Raw genomic sequence first — 12,288 nt, 5'->3', positions numbered from 1 at the left:
GCTATACCCAAGGTCCCTCGCCCTCCTCCTGCCCTCCAGCAAGGACACATTTAGAGCAAGAAGGGTTCGGTCCTAGCCCCTGTTTATGATGACATATCCAAGATCGCACACGTAGTAAGTGGCCTGGTCATGACGGCGTCGTCTGGCTTCAAATCCAGGCCTTTTAAAAGGAAGGACCAGCACAAAGGGGAAGCACTTGGGGCAGCTGCCTCTCTTTGCATCCCCAGCGCCTAGCGCCCCGCCGGGCACACGGTGGGCGCCTAATATAAATGCTGGCTGCTCGCTGCCCCACCCCACCAACCCCCACCACGTGGGCCGCCACTCATCAATTCTGTGACTTTCCCAGAAAACTCTGCCCAGGTGAAACGTTCCACTGCGGGGACTGGAGCTTTGGGGCTGCCCGGGAGCCCAGGGGTCCATGCGGTCCAGCGCTCTCACCTTACAGACGAGGAAACTGAGGCAGGGTCACCCGGCCACCACGTGCCTGTGGCAGGGGGCATCCGGGCTCGGAGGCCAGCAATGGCTCCAGCAGCACCCGCCAGCCACTCTCTAGGGCTCTCCTGACCCCCTCCCACACCCCCATGACCTTATTTTGACCACACTTGTGTACTGGAATTGTAAACTGCTGAATGCGGGGTGACCCTGGTGAGGTCACTTCCTCTCTGCCTCAGTTTCCTGACCCGTAAAATGGTGGTGATTAGTAACAGCTCGTGCAGCGCAGGGTTGTGATATCAACACCTAAGCCCAGGCCACCGGCTCACGGTCTCACTCCCTTTGAACCAAATAGCCCAGCGCCACCCCCACCCCCACCCCTACCCGCCGCGCGCGCTCCCCCTGCTCCTCCCCCACGCACCCCTCGGTCGCAGGGCCGGGTGAAGGTCACATGACGCGCCGCTTGCGTCACACGCTCACTGCCGGAAGTCGGCTTGGCTGGGCCGCGGTTCCGCTGCAGCAGCTGGGTCCCGGTACGTCGGTCCGTCCCCCCACCCCCCTCGCTTTTCTCCTGCTCTCCTGGAGGGGCCGGGGCTGCGCAAGGGGCTTCTCCTGGGCCCGGGCGGGGGTGCACAGAGAAGGCGGACAGACAGACAGGCACCCGGACACACGCGGGGGGACGGACAGACCGGAACCCCGCTTGCGAGCCCGCGGACACTAGTAGAGAGACGGAGACAGAGGCGTGGATCCCACGCTCAAAGCGCGGCTTTGGGAATGCCCCTCCCCCAGGGCGGGAGAAAGGGGGCCCAGGCCTGCTTCCTGGGAGGCCGGGGACTGGGGGCCTCCCCAGGGCGATTGAATCAGAAAACCTTCTTTAGTGAGCCAGCTCCGGTAGAGTCGCCGGGCTGCGGCGTGTGCGGCTCCCCGTGGGTCACGTGTGGCTGCGGGGTAATAATGTAGCAAAGCTGCAGGCCCAGCCACGCCCAAGGATGTGCAGAGTAGCACTGACTCAGGTTCGCCCTCACCAGCTCTCCTGGCGGCACCTCGTACATCCTTTACGTGCACTAACCACCTCATGTGTGTACGTGTAGATTATGTCCCCCAGTAAAACGTATGCTCCTTGAGGGCAGGCACTCGTTCATTTTTTGGCCTTTGTAATCCCTAGCATAGTGACTGACGAGTAGCGGGCACTAAATGACTGATAGTTTGAAAAGATTCGTAGCAGGCACTAAATGATTGATTGATAGTTTGGAAGGATTCATGGAAGAGAAATCATCTGACTATGTCTCAGTAAGACTGACCTGGGAATCAGGAGACCTGGATTCTCTTTCAGCCGGAGCTACCAACCTGCTCCATTTTACTTCCACTCCCAAGACTCATTTCCTGTTCTTAAAAATAACAAGATTTTTAAAAAGTAAAATAACAGGTGGTTTCTAAAGTCCCTTTCGGCTCTAGCATTGTAGGGAATAAGCATTGGTGAGGAAGAATGGGTATTTGGAGAGAAAACAGATCTCTTCAGTCCATCATTCCTAATCAGTCAGTCAATTAATAGCTTGTTTCTAACTAATACATACCCGGTGGCTTCAAAATTTTAAGCTATTAAAACTGCACTAAGAGGCCTGGGACACCCTGTAAATAGCACTTTAAGGTTTGCAAAGCACTTTACATACACTATCTCATTTGACCCAGTTTTATAGATGAGCAAACTGAGAAAGAAAGAGGTTAAATGACTTTTCTTGCCTCACACAGGTAGTGAGGGCCTGAGGAAGGCAGAAGGCTTTAGCATCCTTAGAAGACAGGAGATATCAAAAAGCAGCAGATGGGAACCTTTGATGTGTGGAGGGGTTATGATGCACATTGTTAATTCCCACACTAATGAAATCACTGAATCCCCAAAGTAAGAAGAAATCAAAGTGATAGGGAGGGGCCAGGAGTCTGAATGGAAGCTCTCAGGGGGCTACTAATGAAATTGAGGCCTCTGTGAATTTTGAAAATAGGAAATGTGTTAACCCCTCCCCCCCAACTCCAATCTAAGCAGCCTCGACCCAGTTGGATTCTGTGTCCAGAAGCATTGATGAGGCAATCCAAGAGTCTTTCCTTGACAATTCCCAGTTGTCTGATGCATCCTCCAACCCCTGCTCCATTTTGTTTAGGCCTAAAATAGGGAGAATGAAAATGAAACACTGGTTTTCCTTTGTCTTAGGTACACTCCTCAAGGGCAGGATCCTTTGTCTTCTACTGTATCCTCAGTGCCTAGAGAATGATAGGCACTTAATAAAATGCTTATTGATTAATCAAGCAATTGTTCAATGTGTTTGCTGCAACAGGCCTTCACCACCAGACTGAGATGACTGCCCTGCCTGTCTAAACAGTTTACTGAACCTCCTCCTCCCCAGAGGACAACTTCTATCCCCTTTAAGGTAAAATTGACATCATGTTTGAAACCCTGCCCTAGAAGAATGAACTCTTACAGAAGGTGAAACCCAGCTGTTCTGAAGATATGTGGAGCAACCAAGCTAGCTTCCCTGTCTGTCAAAGGCACCTCCTTGCCCTGGGGAAGACCTCATTCTCACGCCTTCAGGTCATGGCCAGATGGTGTTTCTTGTCCCTGGTCCTCAGATATTTAGAGCATCTCATCACCAGGAGACTGGCCTCCAGGTGATGTAGTGGGGGAGGGTTTTTGCCACAGTGACCCATGAAACCCATCTCCAAAGGCAGAGTGACTGTCCTCTTTGGCACAGTGGATGTGGTGCTAGACATGGATTCAGGGAAGACCCAAGTTCAAAACCAGCCTCAAACCCTTACTACCTGAGTGACCCTGGGTAAGTCCTCAGTTGTCCCATCTGTAAGATGAAGCTATTAATAACATCTCCCTTCCAGAGTTGTGGGGATTAAATGAAAGACTATTTTTAAAGTGTTGCAAACCTTAAAGTACTTTCTAGATGTTAGCTATTATTATACATGGCAGAGTATATAATAATTAAAATATAAGATGGGGACCAAGGAGAAGTCCAGACCGAGTGCTTTAGTAAAAATTCAGAGTTGGAGAAAACAGTTTCAGCTGGGGAAATTTAAGGAAGTCTTTATGAAGGAGCTATGTCTAAGCCTTAAACAGAGAGGGGGATTCTGAAAACAAAGATGAGAAGGGAGGTTCCATTCTTGGTACGGGGATGACTGCACAAAAGGATAGGAGTGGAACAGTTTGTCTAGGAAATGGCCTCAGTGGTGGCCCAGTGAACAGAAGGCTGCATTTGTTGTCAGAAAAATAAGAGTTTGAAACCTGCCTTATATACTTATGGGCAGTTTGACTTTGGGCAAATCACTTAACCTTTCTGTGCCTCAGTTTCCTCTTCTCTAAAATAAGGGCTTGTATATATGGCCTTCAAGGTCACTTCCTACGGTGAAAGTAGGATAATAGTATGGAAGAAGACAGGAATCACCCAGAATGACTTGGTGGGATGGAGCCCAAGAAACCCTCACTCTCGGCTCTTACTTTGCCTGGAATCCTTGAGGTCACGTTACATTGAGCCAGATTTTCAAGAGCTTTCAATGCCAGGCCAAAGAATCAATTTCATGCTGACTGTGTATGTGCTCAGCAGAGGATGAAAGGACAAAGAAAGAAAGAAGCCTTCCTCACCAGGAGATACTGGGGAGACCAGTACATGTACTAATGTATACAACCTAAACATTGAGAGAAGAAACACCAGATGTGTGCAGGGTTACCCAGGCCAGGGTCATTTGGGAGGGAAGGAGATCAAGGGGAACTACATGCAGAGGATGGAAGCAAGGAGCGCTCAAGTAAAGATGGGTTGTATTCGAGGCATGTGGGACAACATGGAGTAGTGCATATAGAGCAGACTTTGGGGGGGGGAGCGGGGGGGCCGGAGATCTGGGTAAGGCCTGCTCAGTGTTATCAGAGAGGCAACACTCTTAAGTCTATCAAGTGCTGATTGCTGTTAGTAAAGGAAGTTTCTCAGCAGGAGCTGAGATTTCATCACTACCATGATAAAATCACATGTCCAGTTTTTATAGAAAGAAGGTAATAGGGAGCCACTGAAATTTTGAAAGGTGCAGTGACTTAGTCAGACTTGTGCATTTGGAAGATGATTTAAGTAGCTATAGGAAAGACTGGTTGATTTGGAGCAACTGATTTTTATTTTCTTGTGGGGGCTTTTTGTTTAGTTTTTTTTTTCTTCTTGACCTTCCTATTTGTTATTTTATAAAGGGTCTTTCTGAATGCTAGGTGTGTTAGGCTGGGAAGAGGTGGATTACAAAGATAGAGACAGTCCAAGCTGATGACACTGACAGATAATTTCAGTGAATTTGCAAGATCTCACCTGCTTGCTCTCCATTTAAATTTGGCCCTGCCTGGAGGCAGGGAGATAGACTGGGTGACTTCTCAGAGTCCACTTCAGTTTTCAAATCTTTGATTCTCTGAAGGGCTGCCTGAGGCATGGCACTCACCTTTCTTTCTCCTGCTCTGTATTTGTGGCGTCATTTACTCTGGGTTGGGATGAGATCTTGTCTTCATAAAAAGTGACTAGACCCTCGCTCTCACCAACTGTCATCCAGGCATGAGCCATCCAAGAGAGCAGTTGTGCTGAGAGCCTGACCTTTCTCTCTCCTGGGCAGATGAAATGCGTGCTGGTGGCCACAGAGGGGGCTGAGGTCCTGTTCTACTGGACAGACAAGGAGTTCGAAGATAGTCTTTGGCAGAAGTTTGGGCTGTCAGAGGACAAGGAAGGAGAGGTAAGAGCCAGGGGCGGAGGAAGTGCCAGCCACAAGACAAGAGGCCTTTAGTCTTCCTGCAGGCTTAGTACAGAGTCTTCTTCGTATAACCAGGGTCTCCTCAGAAGACAATGCAGGACAGTAACAAGTACAGTAAATTTCCTTTCTGTAGATCTTGGCTTAAGAAGTAGACCTTTGGACAAGTTGCTTAAACTCTCTTCTGGCTTTAGAGATGAGTTTTCCCATCTCTAAAATGGACATATTAAAATTTTCCTTCAATTTCCTTATCTCCAAAATGAACATAATAAAAACCACACTACTTGCCTGACAGCTTGGTGGCTCAGTGGATTGAGCTCTGAGCCTGGAATCAGGAAGACCTGGGTTCAAATGTGGCCTCAGACACTTCCTCGCTGTGTGACCCTGGGCAAGTCACTTAACCAGTGCCTGCCTCAGTTTCTTCATCTGTAAAGTGGACATCATAATAGCTCCTCCTTCCCAGTGTTGTTGTGCGGATCAAACGGGATAGCATTCTCAAAGCACTTAGCACAGTTCCTGGCACATGATGGGTGTTTAATAAATGTTTGGTCCCTTCCCTGCCAAGGTTGTTGTCAGGGAAGCCGGGTGGTGCTGTGGCTAGAGCTCTAGACCTGGAGTCAGGAAGACCTGAACTGCAGTCCAGCCTCAGGCACTTACTAGCAGTGTGACTGTGATCAAGTCACTGAACCTCTTTGCCTCAGTTTCCTCATCTGTAAAATGGGGTTAATAATGATATCAACCTCCCAGGGTTGTTATTAAGATAAAATGAAGTAATTTTTGTAAGGTGCTGTATAAATGCTTACTATTATTATTATCCTTATAATAATATAAAAACATGCACTATTCTCTTTCAGCCTTTTCCCACATATCTCATACCACTGCCCTTAGAAATGACCAGGATTCTGTTGGAATTGAAACAACTTAAGTCACTAATCAGACCATGATGATTCCTAGTTAATCAGTTTTTTTCCTTACAAAAAAAAGTACATCCTTGTTTTTCACATCCAAACTGTCATCTTCACAGCTCAGAAAACCAAAGGCTTCACTGGGAGACAGTGTACTTATACAAGTTAAAGCAAGAGTTTATTTTGAAACCTTTTGCCTATAAATTTTGAAGCTGCGTTGAAAAAAACTAAATGATTTAGCATATCACATCTGCCAAAGCCAACTGAAAGAGCTGTTCATAAAAGTCACTGAGAGGTGAATAATCTCCACTTCAAAAGATTAATTATGGGGGCGGCCAGGTGGCACAGCGAGTAAGAGCACCAGCCCCAGAGTCAGCATGACCTGGGATCGAATCCAGGCTCAGATACTTAGCACCACACCCAGAAATAACTGGCCGTGTAACCTTGAGCAAGTTACTTAATGCCAATTGCTTTTTAAAAAAATTAATTATGGCTATCTGGGGCATTTTTGCCATGATATTTGGTACAGTCACCTTCATTGGATTCTTTAACTTAAACAGAAATTATTTTAATTAGGAATTTTTCAGTAGCTAACAGTTATTTTAATAAGACAAACATTTTACCTACTTTAGTTTTAGGGGTAAAATGTAGAGATTTGCTGTGTTGTTATTGTCATTGTTTACATCCTAGTTGAACACAAGCTTCATGAGGTCAGAGACTATCTTGCTTTTCTGTTTATGTGCCCAATACATTACAGGCAATTAGTAAATGCTTGTTGACTGTTTGATTTTTTTTTTTTAACAAAGTAGCAGAATATAAAGAGCATATTAGAGGCACATAGACCTGGGTTCTGGTTCTGCTTGTCCCAGTATTATTTGTATAATCTTAGACAAATTAATTCACCACTCTGGACCTCAATTTCATAATCTGTAAAATGGAAATAATAATAATTGGACTGTGTACTTCACCATTTTAGTGTAGGGGCAAATGAAAAAAATATATATTTGTACGGTGCTTTTTAAACCATAAAGAAATATGTAGCTGTTAGCTGTTGCTTTCAACAGACAGCATAAAGCTTAAAATATTGCTTTATTTCTTCCTCTTCTTACTTGTAGGCTAAAAATAAAATAGACTTTCCTGCATTTTCAGTTCCCAAATGATTTTTCTATTTAGAATAAAATAGTCTAAGGACAGAAAACATTAAGCTTTAATAGCTTAAAACTGCACTAAGACATTTGGAATGCACTCTTTGTATACATATATGTGTATATACACACATTTATTATAGTTGGTACTACAGAGATTTTATTGTTATTGAGGGATATAAGGATAGACATTGAGCCTGTACGCACAGGAAACTCCCAGGTGAGGAAACTTCCTTTACGTTAGCACCTCCTCTGCAACTTAGAATCTTAGACAGTTGCCTAGACCATTATTTTAGGGTTTTGCCCAGTAAGACAGCCATTCATTGTCAGTGGTGAAACTTGAACTCAGGTCTTTGTGGCTTTGAGACCAGAGCTCTTTCTCCCATACCCACAATGCCCTTCAGTTATTGTTATTAAGAGTATTATTGTTGCCTGCTTACACCTATCACTAATTCTTCTATGGAATCTGGATACAAACTCTGCTACTGAACACAAAGAACCTGTCAAGACAATAAGTTGGCAATAAATAGTGCCTGCTCCATTTGCATTTTTAACACCCATAAATTATCTCTGCTGCTGCACTTTTCTCTATCCGAGGCAAGACTTCGGTCTGTACTATGTTAGCCTATACTTTGGGAGCATCAGGAAAGTCGAAGTGTGCTCTGTACTTCTCAGGGAGAATGTGGAGAACTTTCAAAACCACCCACTAGCCCTCCACTGAATCAGGGGAGACATCTCTGGCTCTTCTTCCTTATTTCTGTGCCTGTGGCAGCAGAATTGCTGCCATTTACTTGCCCTCCTTTTATGGAGAGGTATAAAAAGCTGCATGGGGGATGCTCTCTTAGGCTTCTTCCAGGTGCTTTAGGGTCTCAGAAACCTAACATGCCCGGGTACCACTGCAGGGTTTTTAAAGTACAATAGTGTATATTTGACTGCATGCAGTTAAACTAATAGAGAGTGGTCCAGGCTATTTTACAAACTACACCAAATAGTACAAAATAGCTACAGAATCCAGCTTGGAAGATGCACTCTTCCTTGCTTCCTTACTTGATCTGGATAAACCTCTAGTATCTTCTCTCACTAAGGGACCTTTTGATTGATTCCTGAAGTAGTTATATTTTTGCTTTCAAATACATTCTTTTGGCTGCTGCTAAGTCACAGTCCAAGTTTTTTCTACTTAAATCTCTCTCCCTCTCCCTTCTCTCTCTTTCTCATCCTCTCCTCTCTCCTTTTCCACCTTGCTCCATTTTCCTCCCCCCTTCCCTCTCTTTCCCCATCTCTTCTATCTGTCTCTTAGTCTATATCTGTCTTTCTGTCTCTCTGTCTCTGTCTCTCTCTCTCTCTGTGTCTCTCTCTCTGTATCTCTGTCCCTGTCTCTGTCTGTCTGTCTATCAGTTTGTCTGTCTGTCTCTCTCTGTCTCTCCTTCTCCCTCTCCTCCCACCCCCGTTCTTCCCTTACTACTTCTCAGGCTTTTCTTCCTCAAAATAAAAGATTTTGTCTAGATCTATCCCAGACATGACTGAAATGACTGAACAACAACCGCAGCCCCATCCCTAGTAAACTTCAATGTTTGCTTTCTTGAGACTTTAAACTTTTAGAGAAAGAAAGGGGTTTGATTTAACAGGTTCCAAAGAAACTGTAGGGCCTGTTATTTCTTATTCTCATGAATTTGTATTGAAGTTAACAAGGATGTTATTTGTACAAACTCAAGCCCACTGCTTTTTTAATGGATTACATGGCATTTAATGGCATTAATGGATTTAATGGCATTGTGGATAGGGGAGAAAGAACTCTGGTTTCAAAGCCACAAAGAACTGAGTTCAAGTCCCACTACTGACACTGAATGGCTATCTGACTGGGCAAAACCTTGAACTAATGGTCTAGGCAACTGTCTAAGATTCTGAGTAGCAGAGGAGGTGCTAACCTGTATTGGTAGAGGAAGTTTCCTCTCCTAGGAGTTCCCTATGCACACATCAATTTAGACTTAGAAAGCACCTTAGTGCTCATCCAGTCCTACCTTCATTTTATAATTGAGGAAACTGAAGCCCAGGGAGGTTAAGTGATTTGCCCAATATCGCACAGGTAGGAAGTATCAAAAGCTAGATTGGAACCCAGATCCTCTGATACTGGAACCAGTGATTTTTTTACTACACCATTGATTAATGTAAGTAAAGCTAGGCAATGAACCTAGCTCTCTTGACTCCTAGACCAGCCTTCTTTCCTACTCTACCACACTACCTTAGGCAGTCTCCTGGACTGGCTGACCTTGCTTCTCATTGGATAGAGTGGCCTTTCTTAATCATTCTATGGAAGAACTCGTGGAAACCCCATAAAATCCCCAATATGGTCCTTCTTGTGACCTTCTCCAAAGTTAACAGTATGATATAGAATTAGAAGATGTAATCCCAGTTTCATGACAGTATCTTGATCTTTAAAATTGTAAATTGAAACTCAATGTATAAAATTTTAGAAAAACTATAAAAATCCCATTGTGATTTTTTTGTCTGATTATTGTCCACCCTGATGAGGAGCCCTGTGATAAGAGGTGGTGGGATACAGTCAGTAAAGTGCTGGGATTAGAACCAGAAAGACATGGACACAGATCTGGCCTTAGACACTAGAACCCTGGCCACATCACTGAACCACTTTCAGCCTCAGTTTCCTCATCTGTAAAATGGGGATGATGATAATAATAGCATCTACTTCATAGGGTTGTTGTGGGGAACAAATGAGATAATATATGTGAAATTCTCTGCAAACCCTAAAGCGCTATAGAAATGTGAGCTGCTGTTGTCATTGATCAGTTAATGCTGACAATCCACCCTGTTTAACTTCCACAAAAAAATGTCAGTCTTAGTGTCATGGACTTAGAGCCGGAAGGCACATCAGGACTTTCCTCATTTTACAGGAGGGGAGAGTGAAAGGGCTTGTCCAGGATCACAGACATTGATCAGGGCACCAGGCCACCTCTGGGGGGCTGGGCATGTCCCTGTGAGGGATCATTTGGCTTCTGGGGTAAGCTAAAGAGAGAGGCCTGCTACCAATAATGCGCCCCAAGCAGCTGTTGTGCCTTTCTGACTGCTCTCCCCCTTGTCTGCGCCCCAGCTGCCTGCCCTGGAGGACCGCCTCAGCACGCTTTTTGCCCCTGTGATCATCTCCTGTACGACGATGCTGGAGAAACTTTCAGACACCTACACTTGCTTCCTGGCTGAGAAGAGCAGTCATCTGTACGTCCTTCACCTGGTAAGCAGGCTGCCCAAGGCCTCGCCCCAGGGAGCCGGGGCTAGCTGTCCTCCTGTAAGCCAGAGGAGAGATCCTGCCTAGAGGTGCATTGCACAGAGGGCATCTGAGCCTCGGAGGGTGCCGAGGAAGGACTGGGTGGTGGCCCAGGCTAGTGGAGAGAGGCGCCCTGCACTGTTAGCCCTTCAGGAATCAGGCAGCAAGAACTGCTACGCACCTACTCTGTGCCTGGGCCACCAGTTAGTCAGCAAACAGGTGCTTACACCTTCTCTATCCCAGGCACTGTTCTACAGCGAGCATGTATTAGGTACGTCCCTGCCTTCATGAGGCTGATGTTCTAATGGCAGAAAGTAGGCTGAGAAGAGGTGAGGGAGGGTCTTTCAGAGTCTGAATTCACTTGACTGTGCTTGCAGTTTGGTGAATGCCTGTTTATCGCCATCAATGGTGACAGCACAGAGAGTGAAGATGACCTGCGCCGGAAGCTGTACGTGCTGAAGCATCTGTTTGAGATGCACTTTGGACTGGCCGCCCTGGACAGCCATCTCATCCGGAAGGAGTGAGTCTCCTATGTGGGGGAAGGATGTGGTTTGGAGGCAGTTAGGGCGACTCACTGACGTTGTGAAGACCCAGTGAGGAAACGCCCTCCGCCAGTGTGCATGTGCGGCTGGCTGTTCTGCTCATGGTCTTCATGGGTCCCCTGGAGTGCTGAGCACTTAAGTGACTTTCCCAGGGTCACACAGCAAGTGTGTGTCAGAGACAGAATTGAACCCTGTTCTTTCTGACTCAGGCTGATTCTCTATCCAGATTGGCATGTTACCTCTCAACTCTCTTAGACCAGATTCAAGCCAAATGGAGTCAACTCTCTGCCAAGCACTGTTGCCCCAGCTTCTGAGCTGCTATTTCCATATCCTCTTTATCCTGGCCCTGGTCCCTAGATCTGGTTTTCCTAATCATTCCAAGGAATAAAGTCAGAGCCTGGACATGGAATTTGTGGGGCATTAGACTAACCCAAATCATCCTCCTCACCCCTGGGAAAGGAAAAGTGATTATAATTCTACATATTAAAAAAACAGACATGTTGCTATCCATCAGAGGCATCAGCTGACTTAACGTGTTTTGGACAGCAGAATTTTATAGTATTAATGTGTTCATTTATAAAAAGATTTTTTCCCCCTCAAAGTTGTTTTTATTTTTTTTCAAATGCTTTATTAACTTCTGATTTACATCATTCATTTCCGCCAGATTTTGAGTTACAAATTTTCTCCCCGTTTTTCCCCTACCCACCGCCCCAAAATAGAAGTCCCACAGGATATCCCCTCCTCCAATCTGCTCTCTCCCATATTTTCTCTCATACTTCGTTCAACTTTTTCAGTGGATCTCTATGCCCCAGTGCCTGTATATCTTATTTCCCAATTACATGTAAAATAGTATTAATAATAGTATGTATGTATATATATTTGATGTTAAAACTTTGAATTCCAGATTCATTCCTTTCCTCCCTTGTCTTCCACCCTTACTGGGAAGATAAGCAGTTCAATATAGGTTGTGTATGTGTAGCTAATGCAAACAGTAACATAGTAGATAGATTGTAAAAGACTGACTATATTTCCCTCCCTCCTATCCCACCTCCCACTTGTTCTATTCTCTACTTTGATCCTGTAGCTTTTCAAAAGTGGGTGCTCCCAAATTCCCTCCCCCCCAGCCTGCCCTCCCTTCCATCATCCCCCTTCTCATCCCCTTCCCCCTACTCTCCTGGAGGGTGAGATACCCTATTTAGTGTGTATTTCATTCCCTCCTCAAG

The 12,288-nt window shown here is 45.6% G+C and overlaps 1 protein-coding gene and 1 long non-coding RNA gene across 8 annotated transcripts in view; one reads left to right on the top strand and one right to left on the bottom strand.

Moving 5' to 3' along the window:
* Positions 1-991, bottom strand: part of LOC138145542 (uncharacterized) — a 196,365-nt gene extending 195,374 nt beyond the window's left edge. For 3 of the 4 annotated variants that reach the window (XR_011164249.1, XR_011164250.1, XR_011164247.1), the window contains exon 1: positions 854-991. This is a non-coding gene — a long non-coding RNA (uncharacterized lncRNA). The remainder of the gene's footprint in view (positions 1-853) is intronic. The other variant, XR_011164248.1, reaches the window with a different exon arrangement.
* Positions 878-12,288, top strand: part of HPS1 (HPS1 biogenesis of lysosomal organelles complex 3 subunit 1) — a 31,749-nt gene continuing 20,338 nt past the window's right edge. For 3 of the 4 annotated variants that reach the window (XM_069067168.1, XM_069067166.1, XM_069067169.1), the window contains exons 1-5: positions 878-965; positions 2,760-2,852; positions 5,065-5,181; positions 10,353-10,490; positions 10,901-11,043. In XM_069067168.1, the coding sequence (XP_068923269.1) occupies positions 5,065-5,181; positions 10,353-10,490; positions 10,901-11,043 (398 nt within the window). In that variant the 5' untranslated portion in view covers positions 878-965; positions 2,760-2,852. Of the gene's footprint in view, positions 966-2,759; positions 2,853-2,886; positions 3,255-5,064; positions 5,182-10,352; positions 10,491-10,900; positions 11,044-12,288 lie in introns of those variants that run through there. The other variant, XM_069067167.1, reaches the window with a different exon arrangement.

Source organism: Petaurus breviceps, unplaced genomic scaffold (assembly GCF_028583685.1).
Source record: "Petaurus breviceps papuanus isolate PSGF00001 unplaced genomic scaffold, PetGlider_PUasm1.0 90740, whole genome shotgun sequence".
Taxonomy (NCBI): Eukaryota; Metazoa; Chordata; class Mammalia; order Diprotodontia; family Petauridae; genus Petaurus; species Petaurus breviceps.
Note: the sequence above shows the minus strand (reverse complement) of the source record. Positions and strands in the feature narration are given on the sequence as shown.